We start from the raw sequence: 27,342 nt of genomic DNA on the forward strand, positions 1-27,342 counted from the left end.
AAACTCACAATTGGAATCATAGTGAGTACAAGGTGAGAGGAGGCAGTGCCCACCCTGCAGACAGCAGAGAATTAACAGGTGTATTTTTGACAAAGATCACTGATATTAAAAATAGCAATTTTTTCCCAAGTTACTGCAATCCCAAGAAACTGTGCCTAACAGTGAGCCATAAAGCAGGAGTTGAAAACTCAAAGCTTGTACCAAATCCAGCTTTAGTGAGGTCTTTGTTGTTTGCCATGTAGTTTCTAAACATGTTGAAAATACCCAAGTTGAGGTGCAGATGCACAGAACTGTGCATCACAACTGTTTTATCCTCCTCCCATTTTACTCACATACACACCCACAATTCCCTACCATTCTTGCAACTTATTATTAGAATTCCAAAATGCTCTGAATACTCTACTTTAGAAAATGAATTCTTTATCTGAGTCAGTTAACACTAGAATATTTTAAGAAAATCAGTTGAAGGGGATAAAAGTCTCTCCTAAACCAGTATCTCTTGTTTTCAATTGTGAATCCCTATCAAGGAGTTAATTAAATCAAATAATTATGTTAAAAGCCTTCAGATATTTTCCTACCCAGTTTTATTTAATAAATGCTTGATTAAACTAATCAACCACTTTGCAGGAAGATTCTCCTACATAATGAAGGTGATCAATTCAGTGATTTATTTTTTCTGAGTCCTAAGTATATATGGGGCTTAAAAAGCAACTCAGTAAACACATAAATTAACTTACACAGTGTTTTCCCACCAGTTCCCTCTACTTGTACCATATAACATAGAATAGTGTTTCTACTGACACCAGTAAATCAAATTCAGCCATTAGCCAATAAGGTTAAAAAACAGAGTCTAATCATAAAACAACCCAAAACCATTTAACAACAGACACAGGATCTTCAAGAAAGAGATGATGAAACAAGTAAATTCAGCCAAGTCTGAATTTTTTTAACCTATTATCTTCATGTATATGTCACAGTGACTTGATATTTTTAAACATTTGAAATGAAATGTTTTGAATTTTAACTTTAATCCCAACTTCCCCTAATTTTATCTAGTGTGTAAATAATGTTAGAATCATAAGCCTCCAGGACTCCTATAGCTCTAAAGCTTAAAAAAACAAAAACAAAAACAAACAAACAATGAAGAATTCAAATTATACTCATGAAACACTGAAAATAACTGAGACCTAAAAGAGAGATACACAATTTTAACCTCTCATGAAACATGGTTAACTTTACCGAGTTTTAGACTAGCAACTTGTAAATGTGGTTGTAGTAGACAAATGGGATGATCTGCCCCACACTTATTCCCACCCTCTACCTTCTCCTGCTACATGGTTAACATGGAAGATGTCTGGCGTGTACAACGTGACCCACCTTCCTGACTGGTCCAAGGCTGGGAATAGTATGAAGCCATGTTGTCTGCCATGTGGACAAAGCCACTTTGCTTTGAGAAAGAAAATGCAGCTGATAACAAGAGTAAAGGATAGAAAGAAAGGAAATGTCCAGTAGCATGAATTACTGGTTCCAGTTTCTGGAAGCCCAGATGTCCATGCACTTACCCTACACCCTTAATGAACTATTCAATCTTTCCTTAATTTCCAAAACTCAGTACATTATACTTTGTTCTTAAGTAGTTTTCCTAATAAATGCAGTGTCCCTACAGGATACAGGTCATGTAAGAAAATAAGAATCAAAATTAAGAAAAACTTTTAAAAAGCAAGTGTGAATAAAGTTATATTTAATACAATAATAACACCAGAAAAGCTGGCTCATAAAAATTCAGTCTTGCCTATTAATCATCTTTAAAAAGAGGTATTACCTTTTCTAGTGTTTTAAATATTGGAATTTTTTCACGTGTAGAATAATTTGTAGAACAAGATCTTCGCTGTATTATATGTTGGAGTCTTTCCAGCTCTTTCTTATAAAAATCTCGTTCTTCTTCTATACCTTTCAGAAACGTATCTAAACGAGAGGGTGACTTGTCTCGACGTTTTATTCCGTGTTCTAGCCTCATCCTTTCAACTTCCAGAGTAAGTTCTCTTTCTGTAAGTTCAAGTAGTTAAATATTAAAACAGTGTTGGATATAAATTGTACAATTAGCCAAATAAATTATTTGAATAAGTTTTAGAATACAAGCTACTAAAAATCATTAATCTTTGTATATCACCTGGTGCTCATCATGACAAGTGCACTCCTTAATCGTCATCACCTATTTCACCCATTCTCCAACCCACCTCCTCTCTGGTAACCATCAGTTTGTTTCTTTTTTCTTTTTTTGAAGATTTTACTTTTAAGTAATCTCTACACCCAACATGGCAAATGAACTCACAACCTCAAGATCAAGAGTTGCATGCTCTTCTGACTGAGCCACTCAGGCGCCCCAAGAGTCTGTTTCTTGGTTTGCCTCTCTTTTTCCCTTTGCTCATTTGTTTTATTTCTTAAATTCCACATATGAATGAAATCATATGGTATTTGTTTTTCTGACTTATTTCACTTAGCATAATACTCTCTAGCTCCACCCACACTGTTGTAAACAGCAAGATTTCATTCTTTTTTATGGCTAATATTCCATTGTATAGATATACCACCTCGTCTTCATCCATTCACCAGTCGATGGACATTTGGGTTCTGTCCATAATTTGGTTATTATAGTAATGCTGCTATAAACATTGGGGTGCATGTATCCCTTTGAGTATTTTTGTATTCTCTGGGTAAATACTTAGTAGTGTGATTGCTGGATTATAAGGTAGTTCTATTTTTAACTGTTGAGGAAACTCCATACTATTTTCCAGTGGCTATACCAGTTTGCATTCCCACCAACAGTGCAAGATTACCCTTTCTCCACATCCTCGCCAGCCCCCGCTGTTTCTTGTGTTGTTGATTTTAGCTATTCTGACAGGTGTGAGATGATATCTCATTGTAGTTTTGATTTGCATTTTCTTGATGGTAAGTGATGATGAGCATGTTTTTCTTTTTTTAAAAGTTTGAGAGAAAGAGACAGAGAGAAGAGTGCATGCACATGGGGGAGGGACAGAGATAAGAGAGAGAGAATCCCAAGCAGGCTCCACAATGTCAGTGCAGAGCCTGATGTGGAGCTCAAACCCATGAACCATGAGATCATGTCCTGAGCCAAAGTCAGACACTTAACCGACTGAGCCACCCAGGCACTCCTGATGAGCATCTTTTCATGTGTCTGTCTGCCATCTGTATGTCTTCTTTGGAAAAATGTCTATTCCTGTCTTCTACCCACTTTTTAACTGGATTATTTGTTTTTTGGGTGTTGAGTTTTGTCAATTCTTAATATATTTTGAATACTAACTCTATCAGATATGTCATTTGCAAATATCTTCTATTCCACAGGTTGCCTTTTAGTTTTGTTGACTGTTTCCTCTGCTATGCAGAAGCTTTTTATTTTGATGTAATCCCAATAGTTTATTTTTTCTTTTGCTTCCCTTGCCTCAGGAGACATATCAGGGTGAGCATGTTTAAATGCCAATGGACAAAAACAGAACAGACTAAAATTATGGAAAGGAGACTATTAATATGCAAAGTTTTAAAATTAGAGATCCAGAGAACAGATGGAGGCAGTGGCCTTTCCTAAGAGGGACATACTTCCACAGTAACATGAGGGAAGATAATGACAGACAGTTTAAGATCTGGGGACAGAAAACTGACAGAAGGCTTCCCTGATGGCTTCCATTCTCTTAGGGAACCTGAAGATTGCCTACTCAAAATGGGAAGTGGAATGAGAGTCACAGCCTTATTGAGAATGGAAAACATTTGAAATGTTCTCTGCAGAGAGTAGGAAATCAAGTGGTAAGAAATACAGAGTAAGATTTCCATACATCATTGAGTGCGCAGCTGAGATTCAGGACCATCTAATTTACAGTGCTATTGATGCGTCTGGTGCATACACATGCAGTGGTTAACTGTTCATGTGTAAATGTGTAGAGGGTAAATATTGTGGTTGACTTGTGCATGGATTTTTGGCAGGGGGGTGCATTCACAACAGAGAAATAGGGGGTTTCATGTATTCGAAAGATCACACTGAAATGACAGGTCATGGCTAGCTATGAAAGGAAGTAAACTGCAAACTTCTGTATATAGATCTAAGCACTTTAATGTATTAACCCATTTAACCCTCACAACAATCTTTTGGGTAGGTGCCATCATTAACACCATAGACAGGGAAACTAAGGCATAGAGAGGTTAAGTAATGTGCTCAAGGCTTACAGACAGTAAGGAGAGAAGGGGTCAAATAGATTATCCACTTGGATGCTAAAGAGCCTAGGATATAGCCTCTTCTTAATATAGCACACTGGCTTTCTCTTACTTTCCAAGACACATGGAGTTTGAGGGCACCGGGCTTCTGCTCTTGCCATTCCTTCTGCCTGGGAAACTCTGCCCCAAATTTTTATCTGGCTGGTGTCTTGTCTCTGAGACCTTGGGCCAGTCAATTTCTAGCATATCTCCCCCTATTTTATTACCCCTTATCATCTCAAACTGGCTTTTTCATTTATGTGCTACTAACAAAGGCTCCACAAGAGCAGGAACCTTGTATATTTTGTTCACTACGATCATATACCCAGTACCTGAAACAGCCTGGCATACAACAAGCTCATAAACATTTTGAATGAATGGGTGAGTGGATGAATTCTTAGGTGTTTCCTAAACCAACTCATTTAGTGCTGTTACCCTACTGAGAGAGAGAGAGAGAGAGAGAGAGAGAGAGAGAGAGAGAGAGAAAGAGAATGAATGTGTTCTTTCAAGTGATACAAGTATATTTCCTTATAAAGATTCTGCCCTTCAATTTTTCTCTATTTCAGAAGTTTTCCTCTTAGTCTTAATTAATTCTATAATCTGCCTCAAAGGACATACTTCTACTGGAAAATATTCAAGCAGGGTTCCTTGTGCCAACTAGTCAAAAATATAAAAGAATCCTGTAAGGTTGTTGAGGGACAGAGATTTTTCACTGTATTTACAGCACTTAGTATGGTTTCTGGTATATAACAAGCACTCCACAAATATTCATTGAATGAATGAAAGAAAGATAATCTACTAAGAAAAAATAATGCCTCAGGAGGAAATCACAATCACTTTTTAAGTTATTAACATTTTATATTTTACCTGTAACTGCAAAACTTTCCATTTTTTTGTTAAGTCTTTGCTTTTCTTGTTCAAGCTGATGAACAACAGTTTCCAGGTCTGATTTTATAAGGAGTTCATCACTCAGTCTCTCCTTTTCTTTATGGCATAAGTTTAATTCCTGCAAAATTTAATACTATAATTAAGATTTCTAACATCCTTATAAAATATCATAGCACTTAAAATAAATATTTAGTAGTACCTTAAATTAAGAGTAATTGACATACACACAGACACACATTTTCAGTTAGTCAAGTATACGGTTTCAACTAGAGTTAATTGTCAATTGTAGCTAAAAGGATCATAAAACCCAAATATCAATAGTGCTCCTTTCTGAAAGTTATTAAATTTTGTTTTCATTTGCTCAGCATACTGTCCTTTTTAAAATGAATAAAAACTTTTAAAACTTTATTTTTAAAGGAAGGCTGAACAAAGACACAGTGCTCTATCATATGTCTCAGTAATTATGTTGGTCATTCTCTTTGCCTCATCTGCACAGTGGGGATAAGATCAGTACTTGGACACCAAAGATTCACTTGTGAGGGTGGAACTAAGGCTATGAAGCACTCTGCACAGTGTCTAGCACATGGAAAATGCTTAATAAATGTTAGCTATTAATTTCATTAGTATTTACCTTAAAAATATATAATATAGCACTAATGGAAAAAATAAAAAAGGTCAGAAAATAACTACAGCATCTTACTGTCAGCCAATACTACTGAAACTTGGTCAGAATTCTCAGACAAGCATTATGAATCACATTTGACTGTTTATAGTGTATATACAACAGTAGTGAACAAAAGCAAAAATCTCTGCATGACACTGTTAGTAAAAAATCACCAAAACATCCACTTTCTGTTTATTGACTTCATGGGAGAATTTCACAGTATCTTTGAGATTCAAGAGTAGACAATATCTAGCAGGTTTAGTTAATTCAATTATTCAGTATTGACTTAAATACCTGTAGCTGAATAAAAAGGAAGCCACTGCGATTCACAGTGAGCACATAAAAATCAACAAGTATTCAAGCACCTACGATGTGCCAGCATATCACAATGGCTCCATGGGGGTGGGGTGGGAGGGGAGTTTCATTTTCTAATTTGCTTTATGCCACCAGAACATTGCTGCTACACTGTATATATGAGAAATATGTGTCTGTATGTATATATACGTGTGTGTGTGTGTGTGTGTGTGTGTGTATACATATGTATATGTGTGTATATATACATATATAGAATGAAAAAACTTGGATTAGTCTCAGTTTCTAATCTTAGCAGAAACTCATCCCATTTAATGGCTATTTAAAAAAATCCCCAATCATCTTTTGGGTGACCACCCAGGACTTTCCACCTGTAAGCAAGACATTCTGTCAGTTCTGGACTACAGAACTTTATGCTATTTCTGGGTTTATGCTGGGATGATTACTACTTTTCTCATTTGAAGACTATCAGAACAAATAATATCTAGGAAAATGGTTTATAATACTAAACAAAGATTTTTAAAAAAAGACTGAGTGTTTTTGTTTAAAATTTTATTTTTTGGTGATCTCTGCACCCAAACCAGGGCTCAAACTCATAGCCCCACAATCAAGAGTCGCATGTTCCACTGACTGAGCCAGCCAGGCACCCCAAGACTGAGTACTTTAATAAAAGTCAACAATGTTTAAAGTAATTACCAATTTCTAGTCTTAATATTACTAAACTGACAAGTCCTGAAGTAGTTAAAAGAGTATTCCTAACAGGTTTTCCAAATTTGAATTTAACTTGCAATCTACTATATATGAAATTAAAGAATTACAAAAATATAAACAAAATTAAATATATCCATTCAAAAGAATATGACTCAGCCATAAAAAGGAAATACTTGCTACAAGCATGAACCTTGAAAACACTGTGCTAACTGAAGGAAGCCAAACACAAATGGCCATATATTGTATGATTCCATTTATATAAACTGTCCAGAATAGGCAAATCTATAGAAATAGAGGTAGATTCGTAGTTACCAGAGGCTGAACGGAGGAAAATGGGAGTGACTGCTAATGGGTATGACATTTCTTTTTGGAGTGATGAAAATGTTGTTACTAGAGTGAATATAATGTGTAAATTACATCTCAATTAAAAAATATATGCAATATAAAGCACACAAATTTTATTACCAAAAGTTCTGGCAATTCAACATAACTACTTACCAGTTGAAGTTTTGCCATTGTTTCTTCAAGATCCCGCATTTCAGAAAGCTTTCTTTTAATCTCTTTCTAGGAATAAAAAACTTACTAAGTACAGACGTGAAAGTCAAGAATACTTATCACTAAGTCACACTGCAAATAAGACCGTCATTTTTCAAGTAGTCATCCTTCTCACCAGGGAGATTTAGCTGTTTGTTGTTGTTTTGTTTTAAAGTTTATTTATTGAGAGAGAGAGAGAGAGAGAGAGAGAGAGAGAGAGAGAGAGAGAGAATTCCAAGCTGACTCCATGCTGTCAGCACAGCACAGCGTCTGACACAGGGCTTTTATCTCACTAATCATGAGATCATCACTTGAGCCAAAATCAAGAGTCAGAGGCTTAACCGACTGAACCACTCCATGTGCCCAGAGGCTTTAGCTGTTTTACTTTTTTTTCCATTTTTTTTAACGTTTATTTATTTGTGAGAGACAGAGAGAGGGTGAGCAGGGGAGGGGCAGAGAGAGAGGGAGACAGAGAATCCGAAGTAGGCTCCAGACTCTGAGCTGTCAGCACAGAGCCCGATGCAGGACTCGAACCCATGAACCAAACTGAGATCATGACCTGAGACAAAGTCGGACGTTTAACTGACTGAGCCACCCAGGCGCCCCGAGGCTCTAGCCGTTTTAAGCCTCAATTTCAGTGAAGAGGAGACAACATTCAGGCTTCTCTTTAATTTCTTGGTATCCTGAATGCTTACAGGGAGCTATTTGTAACATCTAAAACAAGACGACCACTTAAAAAATATTTTGCCTACATGCTTGTAGGGTCTTCCTTGAACCGTAAGTTTTGGGTTATGTTATGGCACCACCATTTCCTAATTTTCCTATCTTTCCACCTGCAACTACCAATGAGAGCGAGAGCACTGAATGCCAATGTTAAAATATTTTGACCCAAAAGGAATCTTTTGTGAGCCAAGCTATCATTCTTGACCAATGCCAATGGGACCTGAGAAGCTATATTCAGTATGTTGTGTGCATGAGCATAGAAGATGCAAAAGGAGGTAGAAAGAGAGGAATGAGATACAGGACTGTTGCAATGAAACATGAATCACAAAAACAAAATTAAAACTGCACTATATTCTTCATTTTCTAAGTTTATTTTTTTTTTTTAGTAATTTCTACACCCAATGTGGGGCTCAAACTCATGATCTGGAGATCAAGAGTCACAGGCTCTTCCAACTGGGCCAGACAGGAGCCCCTATATTCTTCATTTTCAAGACTCTTTTGGAAATTCTGGGTCCCTTGAGATTTTATAATTTTATAATCTTTTTCTGTTTCCATAAAAAAAAAATGCCATTGGGATTTGGCATTGGGATTTGGATAGGGATTGTACTGAATCTGTAGATTGCTTTGGGTACTAAGTCCTCCAATCCATGAACATAGGATGTCTTTCCATTTATTTCTGTCTTCTTTGATTCTTTTCAGCAATGTTTTTTACCTTCTCAGGTAAGTTTATTCCTAAGTATTTTATTCTTTCTGATGATATTGCAAATGAGATTATTTTATTAATTTCCTTTTGGATTTTAATTATTGGCATATCAAAACACACCTGATTTTTGTGCATTTTGTATCCTGCAACTTTGTTGAATTTATTAGTTCAAGTTTTTGTGAAATCTTTAGGATTTTCTACATATAAGATCATGTCACACAGAAACATAATTTTATTTCTTTCTTTCCAATTTGGATGCCTTTTCTTTCTCTTACCTAACTGCTTTGGCTAGTACTACATTGAACAGAACTGGTGAGAATAGGCATCCTTGCATTGTTCCTGATCCTAGAGGAAAAGCTTCCAATCTTCACCACAGGGTATGACATGAACTGTGGGCTTTTCATATATGGCCTTCATTATGTTGAAGTATGTTCCTTTTAATCTACTAATTACTGGATATGACACTGCATAAAATTGACTCAGTGATGTAGAGTACTGGTCCTCAAACTAGGTTATATACCCATTCCTGAGGTAACATGAAGACTTCCCAAGTATTATGTAAAACTACTGTATACATGTAGTTTTAGTGTATCCATATCTGGATATACAATCCTTTTCAAGAATTATCTACCTGACAACCTGCATGTGGTCTAGGTATCTCATGAGTTCTCCTCTCCCACTTTTCCTCTCAACTGTTTTTCTCCCACTATTTTTTAAAATTTTATTTATTTATTTTGAGAGATAGAGAACTTACATGCATATGCACAAGTGGGAAGGGCAGAGAGCGAGAGAGCGAGAGAGAGAACCTTAAGCAGGCTCCGCATTGCCAGCACAGAGCCCAATGCAGGGCTCGAACTCACAAACTGTGAGATCATGACCTGAGCCAAAACCAAACAGTTGGACACTTAAGTGACTGAACCACCCAGACACCCTCTCTCCCACTTTTTAAAGCAAAAGGATGCATCTAATATCACACTGTCTCAAAATATGAAAAACTTTTGAAGCATCAGGCAAAAAGATAATCTGAAATTTATAAAAGATACATATTTATTAAGATATGTATTAATAAGACATATCTTATTAAGACATGTATTTCCAATAAAATTTTACTTTTTGATTTAGTATGTATTTATCAACATTTGTTTGTATTTGTCACTCTGATCCATTGATTACTGATAATTATAATGATAGCACTATTCGGAGGAAAATGTTAACACTTTGAACCTTGTAGTCAAAGGACACTTTTAAAAATAAAAAATGCCAATAAATTAAAATATTTCAATTCATGTATTTTTTTATTACAGAGATGTTTGATAGGGTGATCACGAAAAGATATTCAAGCATAAATATGTTAAAAGAGGATAAAACTGGAGATTTCAAGAAGAAAGGGTCATTTAGATTCTACTAGCTATATTTAAAAGAACAATGTAACAGTTTTAAGAGATCGGTAGGTTGGAAATTACATCCTTTGTATCTATTTAATCTGTTTATTAATTACTATTTTTAAAGATTTTATTTTTAAGTAATCTCTACACCCAATGTGGGGCTTGAACTCACAACCCTGAGATCAAGAGCTGCATGCTCTTCCACTGCACCAGCCAGCTGCCCCCTTTCGTATTTATTTAAACTTAAAGATGAAAAATGTTAACTACCAACTTAAAATGTGCAAGGATATACACTGTTCAAAAAATACTTTTAAAGGGTTCATGAGCACAAAATGACATAGAGGACAAACTTCCAAAGCTCACTCACAACACAGAGATAAAAGAACAGAGATGAAAATCTTGAAGGAAAAAAGGACAAAGTCTGGAGAGCTAGCCTGAGAAAAAGCGTGTTTCAGAAACACACCCAAATTTAGACAGCAGAAAAACCTGAATTACAAAACAACCAAACCAAAAGACCCAATCAGATATCAAAGGGCTTAAGCTCACAATGTTCTAGAAGAATTAAGAAATGCTCCCACAACCTAGACATACCTTTGCTTCCCCAAGTTCTTTATCAGCAGTCTCAAGCACTTCTTCTTTATGTCTTTCCAACTGCTGTGCTAACTGGTCTATTTCGGTTAATTCTTGGCAGAGTTTTTCATTTTTGTTACTTAAATTAACAACTTCAGTAGTTACGGTTTCCTTGGTTTCCATAAGCTCCTGTATATGCTTCTCCAGGTCTTTATTAGCTTGCTGAAGAAAGTCAACCTAAATTGAATTTGTAATTAACAGGTATATGAATTGGAAAATTATCCTAAATACTCAACTTCCAAAATACTTCAAAATACTCTATTTTTTAAAATACTGAAAATTAAACCAGAGGTATTTTACATTTGCAATCTTACACTGTTGATTCACAAAACTGACAATGTGTGGTTTAACAAAAATATATAGCCATTGGCATTCAACTTTTAAGCATGGAAGGAAAAGTAAAAAATTTGTGTGAACTTTTTCCCAACAGAGAGTTCTACAATTATGACAAGAATATCACTACAATGATAATATCACTCTGGACTGTGCTGTCCAATATAGTAGCCACCAGCACCCACATGTGCATACTGTAGAGCTAGTCCAAACTGAGGTGTGCTATAAATGTAAAACATACGCAAGATTTCAAAGACTTGGTACAAAAAAGAAAACAAGGAAAATATGTCAACATCAACATTTTACAACAATTACACACTGCAATTATATTTTGGATATTCTGAGGTAAATACATTATTAAAATTAATTTTATCTGTTTCTTTTTTATTTTATTTTAATCTGGTTACTAGAAAATTAAAAAAAAATTTTTTTTAATGTTTATTTTTGAGAGAGACACAGACAGAATACAAGCAGAGGAGGGGCAGAGAGAGAGGGAGACCCAGAATCCAAAGCAGGCTCCAGGCTCTGAGCTGTCAGCACAGGGCCTGACATAGGATTCGAACCCATGGACCATGAGATCATGACCTGAGCTGAAGCTGGATGCTTAAACCAACTGAGCCACCCAGGCGCTCCCAGAAAATTTTAAATTACATATGTGGCTCATATCATATTTGTATTGGACAGCACTGCTCTAGGGCTACTATTGATATTCATGACTTACTATTCTGGTTCTGGTCCAGTCAGCAATGACATGTCTAAATTTCTAAAGGTGATGTAACATGCTTTATGGAACTCTCCTGTTGTTTTACTCCTAGGTCAGACACATGGCAAGGGAATCAATTACATGTTTAATTTTTTGCATTTCTTTCTACAAATCTTTTTGATATTATAAAAGAAATACAAAAACTTCAAAGACAAAGAAAATAAAAAAGAATATCTCATCACACAAAGATAAGCTGTTTGTATATTTTAGTGTATTCTCTTCCAGTGTTTTCTCTAAGTTCATATGCACATTTTTAAAAAGCAAACTGAAGATCCCATTGTGTCTACGGTTTATTCTCCTCCTCTGATTTTTTTTAATGTTTATTTATTTTGAGAGAACGAGAGAGTGTGCTAGCTGGGGAAGGGCAGAGAGAGAGGGAGAGAGAAAGAATCCCAAGCAGGTTCAAACTTACGAACCATGAGATCATGACCTGAGCTGAAATCAAGAGTCAGATGCTTAACCAACTGAGCCACTCAGGTACTCCTATTCTCCTTTTAAATATTTAACATTATGGTGCATATATCTTTCTGCCTCGTTAAATATCTTTTTAAAACATGATTTTTCAATAGTTGCATCCTATTTCTGGATAGTTTGGCTCTATCAAATTTTCCCACTGTATAACTGGTAAACAATTCTGTTACTTTTACAAATCAATGAACTGTTACAAACACTTAATGATAGTATATACTCGGTGAAATAATTATAAATGTCATTACCTGAACATTTAAATGAGCAATAAGCTTTTCATTGGTTTTGTTTCTAGTCTCCAGAGAGAGGACATCAGGGGAACGGCCACTGTCCAATGCAACTGATAGTCGTTCTATCTCTCGTTCTCTTAGCTCAATCTGAAGACATAAAGTCATGCTATAATTTTAAAAAATTTGCTTTAAACTGAAATAATTAACACTGGACACTTACTTGGATATACTTCCATTTCTCTTATGCTTCACAATGTATATAAGAGATTAACACTCATACATGTATCCACACCAATATGGGATTATAAAATGCATATACACAGAGCAAAAATAAACAGAGAAAAATGTCAAAATAAGAATGTCAACAAAGTTTTCGTAAGTATTTCTATTGAATAGATTTTTCCTAATTAATTTTAATTTTTTGGTTTTTTTCCCCCCCTCCTCCAAGATTAGGCAATGTTGATATAAAAAGAAATGATTGAGTACTAGAATGGAGTCTGAGTGACTTCAGTGCCTAGTGGAATAAATGTAGAATAAATGAATAAATGTAGAACAGAATTACTACTGAAACTCAATATTAAAAAGGATAGGAAGTTGGGGTGAATTTAATTATTATTTAGAAAGCAACACACACAAAATCACAGAGATCACTATCAACCATGAAATCACACTTACATGCACGAATTTGGAAAAATGGATGTACACATTTGCAGTGTTTTTTCAAAAACACTGAAAGCTAAAACCAAGCACTCAATTCAACAATATTGAGCACAATTCTAGGTATATGAAGATGAATAAAACATGATTTCTAACTTTCAGGAACACAGCTTTACCAAGAAAACTAGCAAGTAAATCAATAATTGCTGTAGTATGTTGTTCAGTGGTAGAATAAATAGATATATGACACCAAAGTGGTTAAGGGAATAAACCGATTTACTCTCCATGATATATCCATATGCCTATGGAAATTAGTGAAGGCTTTATCAAATACATATGCCCAAAAAGGTTATAAATTATGCTATGAAGAGAAAGAAGAAAGGAGGAATGTTCCAGGCAGTGACACAGAAACATAAAGCCACATGGTATGATTGAAGGAGCAGAAATGGCTCGGTAAGACTGAATATACAAGGGAACTTATGGTCGGGTCTGAAGAATCAGTCAGGAACTAATTATGATTAAGTACTAAATACTTTGCTAAGGAGAAAGATTGCTCTGCACTAAAAGATGAGTAAGAATAAAATCAGAGGTAGGGAGACCTATTGGAGGAATGAATGAGAGATGAATAAGGTGTAAAATAGAACAGTGAGATGAGCAGAAGAAGTAAGTTTACAAAGTACATAGAAGTGACAGAATTTGGTGAGTGGTATGTGAAGGGAAGAGAAGGAGATCTAGAAAGACTACAGAATGTTGGCTTGGGCAGATGGTGATGCCACCAACGAACATAGAGAATATAGGGGGAAAAAAACAAGAGTTGAGGCAGAAGATAACAAGTTCAGTGCCAGGCATATGGTACAAACAGCTTTCATCCAAGTGGAAATGCCCAGTATAAAATTGAACATACGGGTCTGGACCTCTGCAGAGATTTGAGCCAGAAAGACTGGGAAGTCATCAACATACAGAAAATATTTTAAGAGAGTAAATGAGACCTTCTGAGAAAATATACAGGGAAAGGAGTCAAAGACAGAATCCTGAAAAACAGTAATATTTCAGGGAAAGGGCAGAGGGAAAAAGCAAAGAAGAAATTATAAGAGATTTAAAAAAAAGGGGAAACTGAAAGAAAATGAGTCATGGGATGGTTTCAAAGAGAAATTATCAATAATGCCAAATACTTATAAAGGGGTCAAGGAAATGGAGACTAAAAGTACTCTTTTGGATCCAGCAATTAACATCACTGATGTCATTACTAAACCCATTTATGTAATGGGAAGCAGAAGCCAGAAGGCAACAGGAGAGCCAGAGGTGAAGAAGTGGAGACAGAAGAGTAAGATACTCTTTAGAGAAGTTTACATGAGGGAGGAGAGAGCATTAGCAAGAGGGGCATTAACAAGAGGGGCTTTAGCAAGAGTTAAATAAAGGAGATCTTTTTTCAAAAATTTTTATTATTATTAATGTTTAAGTTATTTATTTTGAAGGACAGAAAGAGCATGAGTGGGCAGGGGCAGAGAGAGAGAGGGACAAACTGAATCCCAAGCAGGCTCTGCACTGCTAGTGCAGAGCCCAATGTGGAGCTCAAACTCACAAACCAGGAGATCATGACCTTAGTCAAAATCAAGAGTTGGACACTTAACCAACTGAGCCACTCAGGCACCTCTAAAAGAGATCTTTTTAAGGGATGTTAGCAATGACCGTGATAGCACCTCCCTCTAGGACTGTTAGGAAGATTTAAAGCATTACTAGTTATAAAGTGGCCATATATGAGTTTGTTAAAAAAAGAAAAAAAAAAGAAAAATCGATTAAATAAAATAAGAAGGGAAAGAATAGAGCCACACACACAGGTAGAACAGGAAGAACACCACACTACTCATTAAGTCTGGAGAGCCTGAGTGTAAACACTGATGATTTTATTTTTTAAAAGTGTTTGTTTATTTATTTTTTGGTGGGAGGGAGAGAAAATGTGAGCAGGGAGGGGCAGAAATAGAGAATTCTAAGCAGGTTCCACGCTATCAGCACAGAGCCTAATGCGGGGTTCAAACCCAGAAACTGTGACGTCATGACCTGAGCTGAAATCAAGAGTTGGACACTAAATCAACTGAGCCACCCAGGTGCCCCAACACTGTTAAATTTAAATGTTTTAAATTTAAATTTAAATTTAAAAGATAGGAAGTTGAGACAAGGTGGTATCTTGACAACAAGGGTATTTATTATAGGTTGGTGAAAGAGCTTGAGGAGAACAGCAACATTTGGAACATAGACTGAGAAAAATAGAACAAACTCAAGCAAAAAGAAAAAAAAAAAAAGAAGACAGGCAGCTGAGTGGATTCAACTAAGATTGATAACCACAATAAATTGATGGTTTCAATCAGAATGGTTGGGCTATTTTCTCCAAACACCTCAGCCACCTCACAAAGATGGTAAAGACTGGTCAGCTTATGTTCATAAAGTACTTGGAAAAAAATGTGATGAAGTGTGATTATAAATTAAAAAATAACAACATTCAACTTCTGCATATCTGATATTTTCAATCTCCATATAGTAAGTTTTTTGGTTGACATTATCACAATCCTTTTACTCCATTTTTATCTGAATAATCTTCAAAGTACTTTATAAACTTCACAGTTACACCAACACATAAGTTACATTTATATTTGTATGTGCAGATCACTTCACCTCAAAAAAAGTCATGTGCAGAAAATGAAAAACATGTTACCCAATTTAAGCTTCAGTAAGCATATTAAGAAAGAAAGCTGTAGTTATACAAATCAGAATTTGCCAAAATACCAACAGAAGGTATAAAAGAACAAAGTTTATTATGGTTATGATCTAACCCTGCATATTATATCAATTCCCCTACTTCTTCAGAGAACTATTTTACTAGTTCTCATAGAGAATACACAACAAAAAATATGGTACCACTCTCAAAAAGACTTCTGTTCAAGATGACAAAATCTACAGTAAGAGCAAAACAGTTATTTAAGATACCACTTTAAAGCATAATACACTTCAATAAAATACCTCCCAAGATGGAAACAAGTAATATAACTAAGATATTTGGGGAGATAGATGACTCACCAGAAGAAAAAAAAAACAAAAAACTGCTATTTACCTCAATGCATAATGAAGGGACTGGACTGTTTGCTCTAAAGCCATCTAAGCTACTCCAGCTACTATCCTTATTAAGAAACTGGTAGAAAAGATAAAAGCTGTATACAAACTCAGTATCAATAATCCCAAATATAACCCAATTTTATTTACAATCACAGCATACCCATCCCAACAAGGCGACCATGCATCCCTACTATGCAAGTATATAAAAATCCTACCTGCTGGTTATAATCTCGCAGTTCACTTTCCATCATTGCTAACTTTTCTTGTAACTGGTGGACTTCCTCTTGAAGTTCTTGAATTCTGAAACACATTTATAACTAGTGCCAATACAGTTTTGTTGAGAAATACAAAATAACAAGAAATGAAACTAGATGTGTTGTCCTATAAATTCTCTACTTTCTATTTCTCGGTAAAGTATGAAGTGCCGTGCCAAAGGGCTCCCAAGCACAATATAATCAGAGTAACATTATCTTGCAGATTTAATTTTATATTCTAAGAATGGATAAAAAAATCCTGAGCGGTAAATAATTTGTAACCAGATACATTATGCCTACTATTGCATTTTGATCCTTAAAACTCTTTGAGGGGCGCGCCTTGGTGGCTCAGTAAGTTGGGCGTCTGACTTCAGCTCAGGTCATGATCTCGTGGTCTGGGTCTATGGGTTGGAGCCCTGCGTCGGGGCTCTGTGCTAACAGCTCAGAGCCTGTAGCCTGCTCTGGATTCTGTGTCTCCTCCTCTCTCTGCCCTCCCTGGGTCACACTCTGTCTCTCTCTCTCTCTCTCAAAAATAAACAAACATTAAAAAAAAAAACAAATAACAACAAAAAAACTCTTCGAGGTACTGCTGTCAATTCTTAGGTTCAAGAAACTAGAGGGTGTAGTCCAGAATTCACAATATTATTAAGTGAAATAAGGGATCAAAGTGTGTTTTCTGAATGACCCTGTATTTTCTAATGAACTACCCTGCCATCCTGGAGAAGAAAAATATTGAGAAATACTACAATTTACCAAGTATCTATAGCAAAAACCTACTGCTTTCTGGAACTTGTTAATTCTAACAAAATCAAGATTTGTCTAAATTATCTGAATTGTACAACTGCTCAAATGTATTTGTACTATATCAAACTTTGCCAAACATTAACATAAATATGACATAACCACTTTCATACTGCAAAAATAAAGCCTGAAGCCAGTTCTGCTTTTAAGAGAGATTTTCCATGGAGTAGAGAGTCAGTGAGGCTGGACATACCCTGTCCCTGCTGTTACTGGAACCGACATTTCCTGCTTATCTAGGTTTAGAAGAGTATGTATGCAACTGCATTCATATATATGCACATGAATGACTCTGCATACAAGCTATGTATACGTGCACATGAAAACAAACAAGGTGTTTAAGAGACTAATGCCACCCATGATGGTTTGATAGAAAAGAAACGTTTTAAGGAGAAAAGATAATGACAGAAAATGACATATATGCAGACCAAAAGCCTCCTTAAATATACTAACAGGCTGTCTGGGAAGTCCTAGGTTACAACTGTAACAGAAAAACAAAACACAAAATACTACACAATTAAGGTCAGATAATTATAGTTATGTAGCACTGCATAAGAATAACTAAGAGATCCTAATTAGTACCTCAAGTAATGTTCCTTTGGATTGTTATATTGAGATTAATAAAGTGAAAAAACTCCTGCATACTTTTTACGTAATCTAAAAAATAAAGTTATCTGCACTAACCATTTCTACTAGTATAGTACATATTTCAGAATGTGTCTCCAGCTATGACCATAGAGGCTGTCACTAGTGTTCTCTTGCTCCTATGAACCCCTTATAATTTTCTTAATGGCATTCTATGTATTTCTCTTGTCTCATTTTCACTGTTAGAATATAAGCTTCTCAAAAGCAATACTATCTTACTCATCTTTACATCCCCAAAACACTTACATTGTGCTTTTCTCGGAGTTTAATGAAGTTTCAATTAAAATGGAATTTATATCTGATTCCAATATAAGGAAAAACAAGTACATAGAGTTAGAGAATCATGAAGCAAAAATGTCAAAGCCAGTTACAAATCTATTCAGGTTCGTTGGCATTTGACATAATCTGAATAGAGTCCTGTAAAAGATGAATTGGGCAATGAAACTAAATATTAAAGCAACGCTACTAAAATAGGTTCTAGATGGCAATAAATTATTTTAAAGCAGATATGAACAGAAACATCAGATTTATGATCTATTTGAGATCAAAGTTTCAAAACAAGTAAAAACATTCTATATTGAAGATACATTCAGAAAGTATTTCTTGAGTGCTTATACAAAATTCTGTGCTAGGCCCTGGAGATACAACAGTCAAGATGACTGAAGCCCTACATCGAGAAACTTATAATCAAGTTGATTAGCTGAAACTAGCAAAAAATTATTTAATGCACCTGTTATCAGCCACTTGCAGGAGGTCTGCAATGTAAGGGTCATCTGGCTGAGGAACTGGATATGAACTGACTTCGGAGGGAGGGACTGGTTCGTCTATCTGCATACGCTGGCGCCTGAAAGCAATACTTCTTTTCTTGCCACCTAAAAACAAATGTGTACTTCAAAAACATTTAAAAGAAACAAAACACTGTCTTAAAATTAAATATTCCAGAAGGTTAGGCTTTTTGTTATAAAGTATGCCTCTAGCTCATAAAACCTAGTGATAAACTATCTCCCCCGCACACCCTGATCTTTAACTATACAATGCATTCCTGAAAACCTCAACAAGACATGGTTATAAGACAAGTTTTATTTTCTGCATGCTTGGTACATATACCCAGATTTAATCTATTCCTCCACTAGATGGGGACAAGACTTTGGCAAGATTAAAAGTTGAGTGTGCCTTGTGGTATTTCCTATTATGAGCTCAAGAAACCATCACCAGCAGAAAACTATCAAACGAGAAGCTTAGGGAAGTAATAACTAAAACAGAAATGTTTATTAAGCAATGCCAAAAGAGCAGATAAGAGAAACTTATGTAGCAAAATTAGTATATAATAAAAGTCATCTATAATATAAAATGATGCTACAACCTGAATTAGTGGGAAATGTCTACTTAATTATCCTTGAAACTAGCAGGAGTAATTTCTTTTTATGGGTAGATACATACTGTCTTGGTCCAAATTAAATGGATAGTTTACCTTTGTCAGCATCTGGTCAAGATTAGACATGCGCTTAAAAGACAAATCTATCGTCAGGAAGAACAAACACAATCCACAACCTTGTCTTCATTAGAATCCTAACAAATTTTGTATGCACTTACCTCATTTTGAGGATGAAGAAACTGGGTCAAAAGTATTTAAATGGCTTGTTTCTAGTTACACACCTATACAAGGCAAACCATTATCTCCTTCCCTTACCTCCTGGTTTTTCTCCTTGGTTGCTCCTTCTCAGCTTCTTACAAAGACCCTCTCCTTCCACAGTCCAAGAAAGTTAAACGCCAACTTCCCTAGGGTCTGTCTTTGGTTCTCCTCTTCCCAGTCTACACAATCTCACTAGCTAATTCCAATTACATCCATAGCTTCAATTCCCATGATACTCCAATGACTCCCAAATTCAAATCTTCATCTAGGACCACACTTCTTTTTTTTTTTTTTTTAAGTTTATTTATTTATTTTGAGAGAAAGAGCAAGAGAGCAAGCATGTGAATGGAGGAGGGGCAGAGAGAGAGGGAGAGAGAGAATCCCAAGTAGGCTCTACATTCAGGGCAGAGCCCCATGTGGGGCTTGATCTCATAACCCCTCACGAACTGTGAGTTCATGACCTGAGCTGAAATCAAGAGATGGATGCTTACCCGACTGAGCTACCCAGGCGCCCCTGGGACCACACTTCTAAGAACAGATCTACACCACAAACCCCACTGCATACTAGAAATCTCAATGCAGATGTTCCACTAGTATAACATACAACACATGCAAAAGTGAACTCCTGCTCTGCTTTCCACCTTCTCAATCTTAAAAATGTTACCATCATCTACCCACTCATTCACTAGAAACAGAAATCTGGGAATTCTTCTACTTCCCAAGTCCCTCATATTCAGTCACTAAATTCTATAGATTCCACCTCCTGAATCTCTCTGGAATCTGCCCCACTCTTTTCTCAGGAAATCTGACCATCCTCTTTCTCCCCTTTAATCTAGTTACTTCTGAGACCTTTTCCATGTTTCTCAATCTTTTCTGCCTTTAGCCCAAAGTCCCCCTCTCCATCTCATCTCTCGCCATTTCAATCCTCATGGATTCCACTCTGCTACAGGCACACCATAAGAGGACTATGCGTGGTCTTTGTCAACACTTGGAACTGTGCCAGCATATAGATCTCCCTTCATCACAGTCTTCATTCTGACCAAATCACTCCTGGTTCTCACTGCGCTCCTAACCCCTCACTCTCCACCTCATCTCATGATCCAGCATTTTCCTACACCTCACTCACTCTCAATAATCTTCATCCTGTCATTCAGACACCTTGATGATCTTGTCACTGGTACTAGAGATTCTTCCACCAACTTTATGCCTGACCACCCTCAACTATGGATATGCCCTATCATTTCTTTTGTCCTGCTCGAGAACTACTGAGTATAAAGCTAAAAAACAGTAAAAATAAACTAAGAAATAGGAAAATAGATCATTTCCAAATTTTTGATGAGTACAGATTATCTTTACAACTAAAATAATAATGATAATATTGAGATGGCAGCCATCAAAGAGTTCCTTTTATAGCTTGTGGATCTTCAGATTGATAATTCTGCCACTTTCACTTCATTTCCTGAAAGTCAGGGCCGGCTTGTGAAAAGTTGTTAAACAACATGCTAAATGTGAAATGTCAATCTTTACCCTGAACCTTTCCTGTTCAGAGCATCAAATGAAGACTTCACTAGGTTTTATAGTGGCTTTCTGATTTTGGTAGTCCATTGAATTTGGAAGTCTATTTCAAAGGAGTTTGAAAGTTGTTGTACACTGTTAACGACTGACTGCCCCCGTCCTCCCTGAAATACCATGATTGTTTATGAAAAGTATCTTTAATAACGCTGTGGACAATTTGGCTTGGAAAAAAAATAATAATGATACCAATAATTTAAAAAAGGAACTTAAAATAATGATTAAGGAAATAAAACTCTGGGCACTGAAGTTAGACTACTTATACCTAAGAAGCTACTATTATATAAGTTCTTAAACACATGCATAAAATACTAGCTGGATCTTCAGAAATAAATTTAAAAGTTTATGTGATGATCCAAGATCATCTTTTCAAGTACTAAAGTCTAAGCATGAAAATCCAAAGTCCTATTTTGGTCAACAGCTTTAATATCTTTAAAAGATTAGGTGTGTACAATTTGTTTTGAGAAGGAACAGACCTACCTGGAGTTTGTACTACAGCATGCAAATTCTTTTCTTGAAGTTGTTGAATTCTTTCATTCTTAGCTTTACTCTCTTTTTCCAAAAGTTTGAGTTTATGAACATATTGGTTATTTAGAAACTTCAGATCAGCTGTTTCACGTGCACACTTCTTCAATGTAGTTTTCAACTCTTAAAATGAAAAAGATTCAAAAACTATTTTACAGATCAAGAAATCAGTTAAGCCCTTCCATTTCACAAAATACAAAAAGTCGCATTAATTTGAAAGGCTCCATCCAATTCTTAGCCAAGCTTTGTTTGAAAGGCTATTACCTTTTCTACCACTGTTAACAAAACTACAAATAAGTCACTAAACAAAACAGGGAATTATATTTTTTTTCTGCTATGTGGCTTAAGTTATGGCTTTTGCTCCAACTTAGTAAACTGGGTATGAAGCTGAGGGATTATGAATTCATGCCAGGTATTAGGGCTTTCTACTGAATATAACAAGAATTTATAATAAGATAGCCATACAATTACCCTCTGTCCAGGACTTTGAAATCATCCTTTTTTAAAAAAAACTTATTAATGTTTATTCCTTTTTTGAGAGAGACACACATACACAGAGCATGAGCAGGGGAGCGGCAGAGAGAGAGGGAGACACAGAATCTGAAGCATGCTCCAGGCTCTGAACTGTCAGCACAGAGCCTGATGCAGGGTTCGAACCCACAAACGTGAGATCATGACCTGAGCCAAAGTTGGACGTGCAACCCACTGAGCCACCCAGGCGCCCCAAAATCATTCTATACAATCTTTGAGTTCAAAGACAAGGCATTAAAGATTCCGAATGATAGAAGATTCTCACCTCACTTTAGTTCTCTTACTTTCAGTAAGAGGTTGTTTCAAGGACATTTCTTTAGTTTCAGCATTTAATATTTTCTACAGTAATTTTATTTTTTTATTAATTAAAAAAATTGGGGGGAGGTACTTGAGTGGCTCAGTTAAGTGTCTGACTTCGACTCAGGTCATGATCTCCTAGTTCATGGATTCAAGCCCCGTGTTGGGCTCTGTGCTGAGAGCTCAGAGCCTGGATCCTGCTTCAGATTCTGTGTCTCCCTCTCTCTCTGCCCTTGCCTCGCCCCCTCAAAAATAAACATTTAAAAAAACAACAAAAAAAATTTTTTTGAGTATAGGTGACACACGTTGCGTTATTTTCAGGTATGCAACACAGGAATCCAGCTTCTGTATAAGTTATGCTATGCTCACCACAAGTGTAGCTACCATCTGTCACCATACAATGCTACTGCAGTATCAGTGACTATATTCCCTATCCTGTGCTTTTTTCTATAGAAATTTTAATTCTAATCCACATATAGTGAAGAAGAATATAGCTATGAAATGCAAATTTATTTTCCTTGTTGGGAACTCTTCGACACACTCTACATTATTTCAAGACTGTTAGGGGGGAAGACTATCACATTTCTGCATAGAAGCCTTCCCTACGTATAAAACAAAAAAGGAAAAAAATATTACATTTTAAAAATCACAAAATTTTACCTTTAATATGTTGGCTTGATTGTTCTCTCAGTTTCATTAATTCCAGGTATAATTCATTATTTTCCTTTATCAATCTTGCATTTTCAAGTTTATAAGGTTCCAAAACAAAATCAAAATTGGCACTTTCTTTTTCAGCTTTCACAGCAGATAATTTTGATTTCCGAAGACTTTCTGTTGTATGAACTAGGTCACTGAAATTATACAAAATATAAATACAAGGAAACATTCTCTTAACTTTTAATAACTAAAAATATATTTCTAAAAATGTTAAATGTTAATGCTAAGTAAGATGCAATCTAAAAACAGGGTGGTTCAGTCAGTTAAGCATCCAACTCTTGATTTCAACTCAGGTCCTGATCTCACAGTTTGTGATACCTGCTCCAAGACTGCTTGGGGTTCTCTCCTCCCTCTCTCTGCCCCTCACCCGATCGTGTGTGACTGCGCACATGCTCCTTACCTCTAAGCACACAGACCAGAATATTCATACATCAGGATTTACTGAGCAGGGAACACAATAGAGAACACATTATCATGGAGCTTATATCCTATTGACAGTTTGTCAGGTTTTAATACTATATGATAAACTCAACAACTATTTCATTGCCAACTATATGTTCAGCCAGTCCTAGGTAGAGCAGAGATAAAGTTAGTCTCTAGTCTTAAAGAGTTTGCATTCTAAAGGAAACACAAGAACAAGTTTCCAACAATGACTTAAGTAGTGAAGGTAACATTCAGCAGATGTGACAGACTCCTGCAGGCCATTACAGTTAAATGAGCATGGGCAGGAGGGAGAGGAGAGAGGGATTTCCCAGGCAGACAGAATAACACATGGAGATCAAGGGTGAGAGTACACTTATGTCTGGGGAGCTTCAAATGGTTAAATACATGGGAGATGAAGCTGTAGAACAAAATCACTATATAAAAAGTCTGCCAGTTTTTGAAAGTTAAACACACTTTACCCTACAACCCTGAATCATAGACCTAGAACTCATGAAGAGTTCTGGAAGCCATAATAAAGACCACCAAGTATCCCCCTCCAGTCTCTCCTTACCATCATCACAGCTTGAGCCCTACTGCAAAAGCTTCCCAAGCAATTTCCCTGTTCCTGTCTCAAATCACAGTAACAACTCATGTAGAAAAGAACAAAAATCACACAGAATCTTTCACTTAAAGTAACACTTAAAGTGTTACTTTTTACTTAAAGTAACCACTAAAATAATGACCAACCACATAATGGAGAACGATTATCAAATCACAGTAATTAAAAGACCAGAGAGGCAGACATAGAACTCCCAACTGTATCAGAAAAATCACATAAAAAAATTGTAATTCTATTCACAGAGAAAACTCTCAGAAATGTCTACTCTGAACAGTATCGTGTGAACGGTGACCCTGAGAGTTTTGCAATGTGGAGGACTTGAACTGATGATATGGAAGCAGGATCTAAGAATAATGAGCTCCAGATGATTGAAGGACATTATAAAAACAAAAACCAAAAAAAATCCACCCATTTCTTCACCGTAACACGAAGTTCAACAGAAACTAGATAAATGGGATTAAGGATCACACAGGTTTAGAACTTTATTTTCATCTTTACCTGAAAAGTTTTTCTACCAAAGGTAAACACTCCACTGTCAGAGTCTGGCGGTATCCCAACTGATCCAATCTTTTTCTAATATTAATATACTTTCTTTCTGCAGCTGTAGTCATCTTGTCTTCCAAAAGTAGTTTTATTCACTCCCCAAAATTAAAGCCCTAAAAGAAAGGAGTAAAACATTACTGTTATTATAGTTATTATTACTGTGTCATGGTAAGAAGGAAAGATTATTTTAATATGAATCAACTACTTTTTGTTTCTCTTCAGGTAGGCAGCCTTCTGGAATATTTAGATTGATTTAAATGCAGTGCTTATGATAGTCACATTGCTGCACTAAAATAAATCTCTCTTTATAAGCCTATATGTAAAAGTTAAGAAAATAAAGAAGAAAACAAAGAAGAATATTTTCCCAAACCTGAGGTAGGCAGAGAATCTTTCAAGAAGCCTTTTTTGAAAGCACTAAATATAAAAGAAAAACCTGATAAATTTTTAGACTTCATCAAGTTAAAAATGTCTGCTCATCAAAATATTCCATAGAGAAAACAAAACAACAAATGAATGGGGGAAAATATTCATAATATCTGATAAAGGATTTATATATGAGGTACATAAAGAACACTTACAGTTCAGTTATAAAGCCCATCCAAAAGAAAATGGGCTAAAGACTTGAATAGGCACCTTGCAAAAGGTAACTGAATGGGAACGATCATAGGAAAAGGTGTTCACCACCTTTAGTTATCAGGGAAATACAAATTAAAACCACAATGAGGTACAATTTCACCCATACTAGAATGGCTAAAATAAAAAGCACAAGACCGAATGTTGTCAAGGATTTGGAGCAATTGGAATCTTCACACTGCTGACAGGAATGTAAAATCACTGTGAAAAAAAGTCTGGCAGTTTCTTATAAACAAACTTCTACCCTGTAACTCTGTAATTCTATTGCCAGGTATTTACTCAAGGAAATGAAAATAAACATCCACAAAGAGACTCTACAAGAATATTCGTAACAACTTTACTCATAATAGTCCCAGACTGGAAACAACCTATATATGTCCATCAACAGCAGAAGTATAAATAAACTATGAGGTATTGATACAATCCTACTCAGGAATGGAAGAGAAGGAATTTACTGATACATGTCAACCACATGAATTAATTTGGACATTTGAGCAATGGAAGCCAGACACATATACTGTATGGTTCTATTTACATGAAATTCAAGAACAGGCAAAATGAAACTATGTAGATAGAAATCAGAACAGCTGTGGGCTGGGTCAGCCTGGGTCAACAGAGTGGGTGGAGACTGGCTGGAAGGTTTAAAAAGGAACTTTCTGGGGTGATGAAAATATTATGTTAACTGGGGTACCAGTTACACAGGCGTACTGCATTTATCAAAGGTTTTCAAATAGTACACTTGAGATCTGTGCATTTCACCATGTAAATTTTACTTCCATGAAAAAAGACACAAACACATAAAGTAGTTCTACACATATTTTTATCCTTGCCTTTTTCAATGCTTATGAATATATTCTCTATCAATCTGCCCTAAAATGGAGTTATCCAAAGATTGCTTGTTTAGAACCTTTGCTCTTTTCTAACCTTCACCAGGTAAACATAGTGCTAGTACTCATATTTCTAAGACATATTAAACTTTTGTTTTACAGCTCTATTGTTTTTCACAATTTATAAAATGTTAATGTATATGAACACATGCAAAATTTCATCCTCACAACTTACCCTATAAGGGAGACAGGGCCTACTAGACATCCTCCCAATTCAAAGGCAAGGAAAGGATGCCTCCAGAGAGTTTTCCCAAACTACAAAGCCACAAATCAGGTGGGCATTCAGGTCTCTTGAGTCCTGGTCCAGCACTCTTGTTTCTCTACCAAGGTGCAATCCTTCTTGGCCTTTTGGCTAAGATCAAGTGTGGTATCTATACCAAGCTGCAGCAACTTACCAAATCACTTCTAAGGTAGTACCTCTCCTTGATTACTCCTTTCTACAAATCTTTTCTCTCCACGCTCTTGCTAACCTTTTCTTTCAGTTGTGTCTCCATGGACTTTCTAGGTTCCTTCCACAAGAGGGACCTGATTGATGCAGGTCAGGAGAAACTCCTGGAGACATCAGAAAAACACCTGTCAAGGGGTGCCTGGGTGGCTCAGTCTGTTAAGGGTCGGACTTTGGCTCAGGTCATGATCTCAAGGTTGGTGGGTTCAGGCCCCATGTTGGGTTCTGTGCTGACAGCTCAGAGCCTGGAGCCTGCTTCAGATTCTGTGTGTGCTTCTCTCTCTGCCCCTTCCCCACTGAGGTCTGTCTCTGTCTCTCAAAAATAAATAAACATTAAAAAAAATTAAGAAAAACACCTGTCAAACCAAGAACTAGCAGGGCCTCACCACTCAAATATTTCTCCTCTGTCTATTACCAACTTTGGTTACCCAGAAATAATACTTCCTCA

At 36.1% G+C, this 27,342-nt stretch overlaps 1 protein-coding gene across 6 annotated transcripts in view; it reads right to left on the reverse strand.

Annotated features, from left to right (window-relative positions):
* The window catches only part of CEP135 (centrosomal protein 135), a 237,798-nt gene that overhangs the window by 209,452 nt on the left and 1,004 nt on the right, over positions 1-27,342 (reverse strand). For 5 of the 6 annotated variants that reach the window (XR_006217004.1, XR_006217006.1, XR_006217007.1 and 2 more), the window contains exons 2-11: positions 24,885-25,042; positions 23,288-23,478; positions 21,755-21,922; positions 18,800-18,941; positions 16,588-16,672; positions 12,626-12,754; positions 10,775-10,990; positions 7,337-7,402; positions 5,131-5,269; positions 1,823-2,046 (exon numbers count right to left, since the gene is read on the reverse strand). Coding sequence is in view for 2 of the 6 variants with exons in the window: in XM_042984492.1 (XP_042840426.1) it covers positions 1,823-2,046; positions 5,131-5,269; positions 7,337-7,402; positions 10,775-10,990; positions 12,626-12,754; positions 16,588-16,672; positions 18,800-18,941; positions 21,755-21,922; positions 23,288-23,478; positions 24,885-24,997 (1,473 nt within the window). In the remaining 4 variants the exon portion in view is untranslated. Of the gene's footprint in view, positions 1-1,822; positions 2,047-5,130; positions 5,270-7,336; positions 7,403-10,774; positions 10,991-12,625; positions 12,755-16,587; positions 16,673-18,799; positions 18,942-21,754; positions 21,923-23,287; positions 23,479-24,884; positions 25,043-26,844; positions 27,002-27,342 lie in introns of all 6 variants that reach the window. The other variant, XR_006217005.1, reaches the window with a different exon arrangement.

Source organism: Panthera tigris, chromosome B1 (genome assembly GCF_018350195.1).
Source record: "Panthera tigris isolate Pti1 chromosome B1, P.tigris_Pti1_mat1.1, whole genome shotgun sequence".
Taxonomy (NCBI): domain Eukaryota; kingdom Metazoa; phylum Chordata; class Mammalia; order Carnivora; family Felidae; genus Panthera; species Panthera tigris.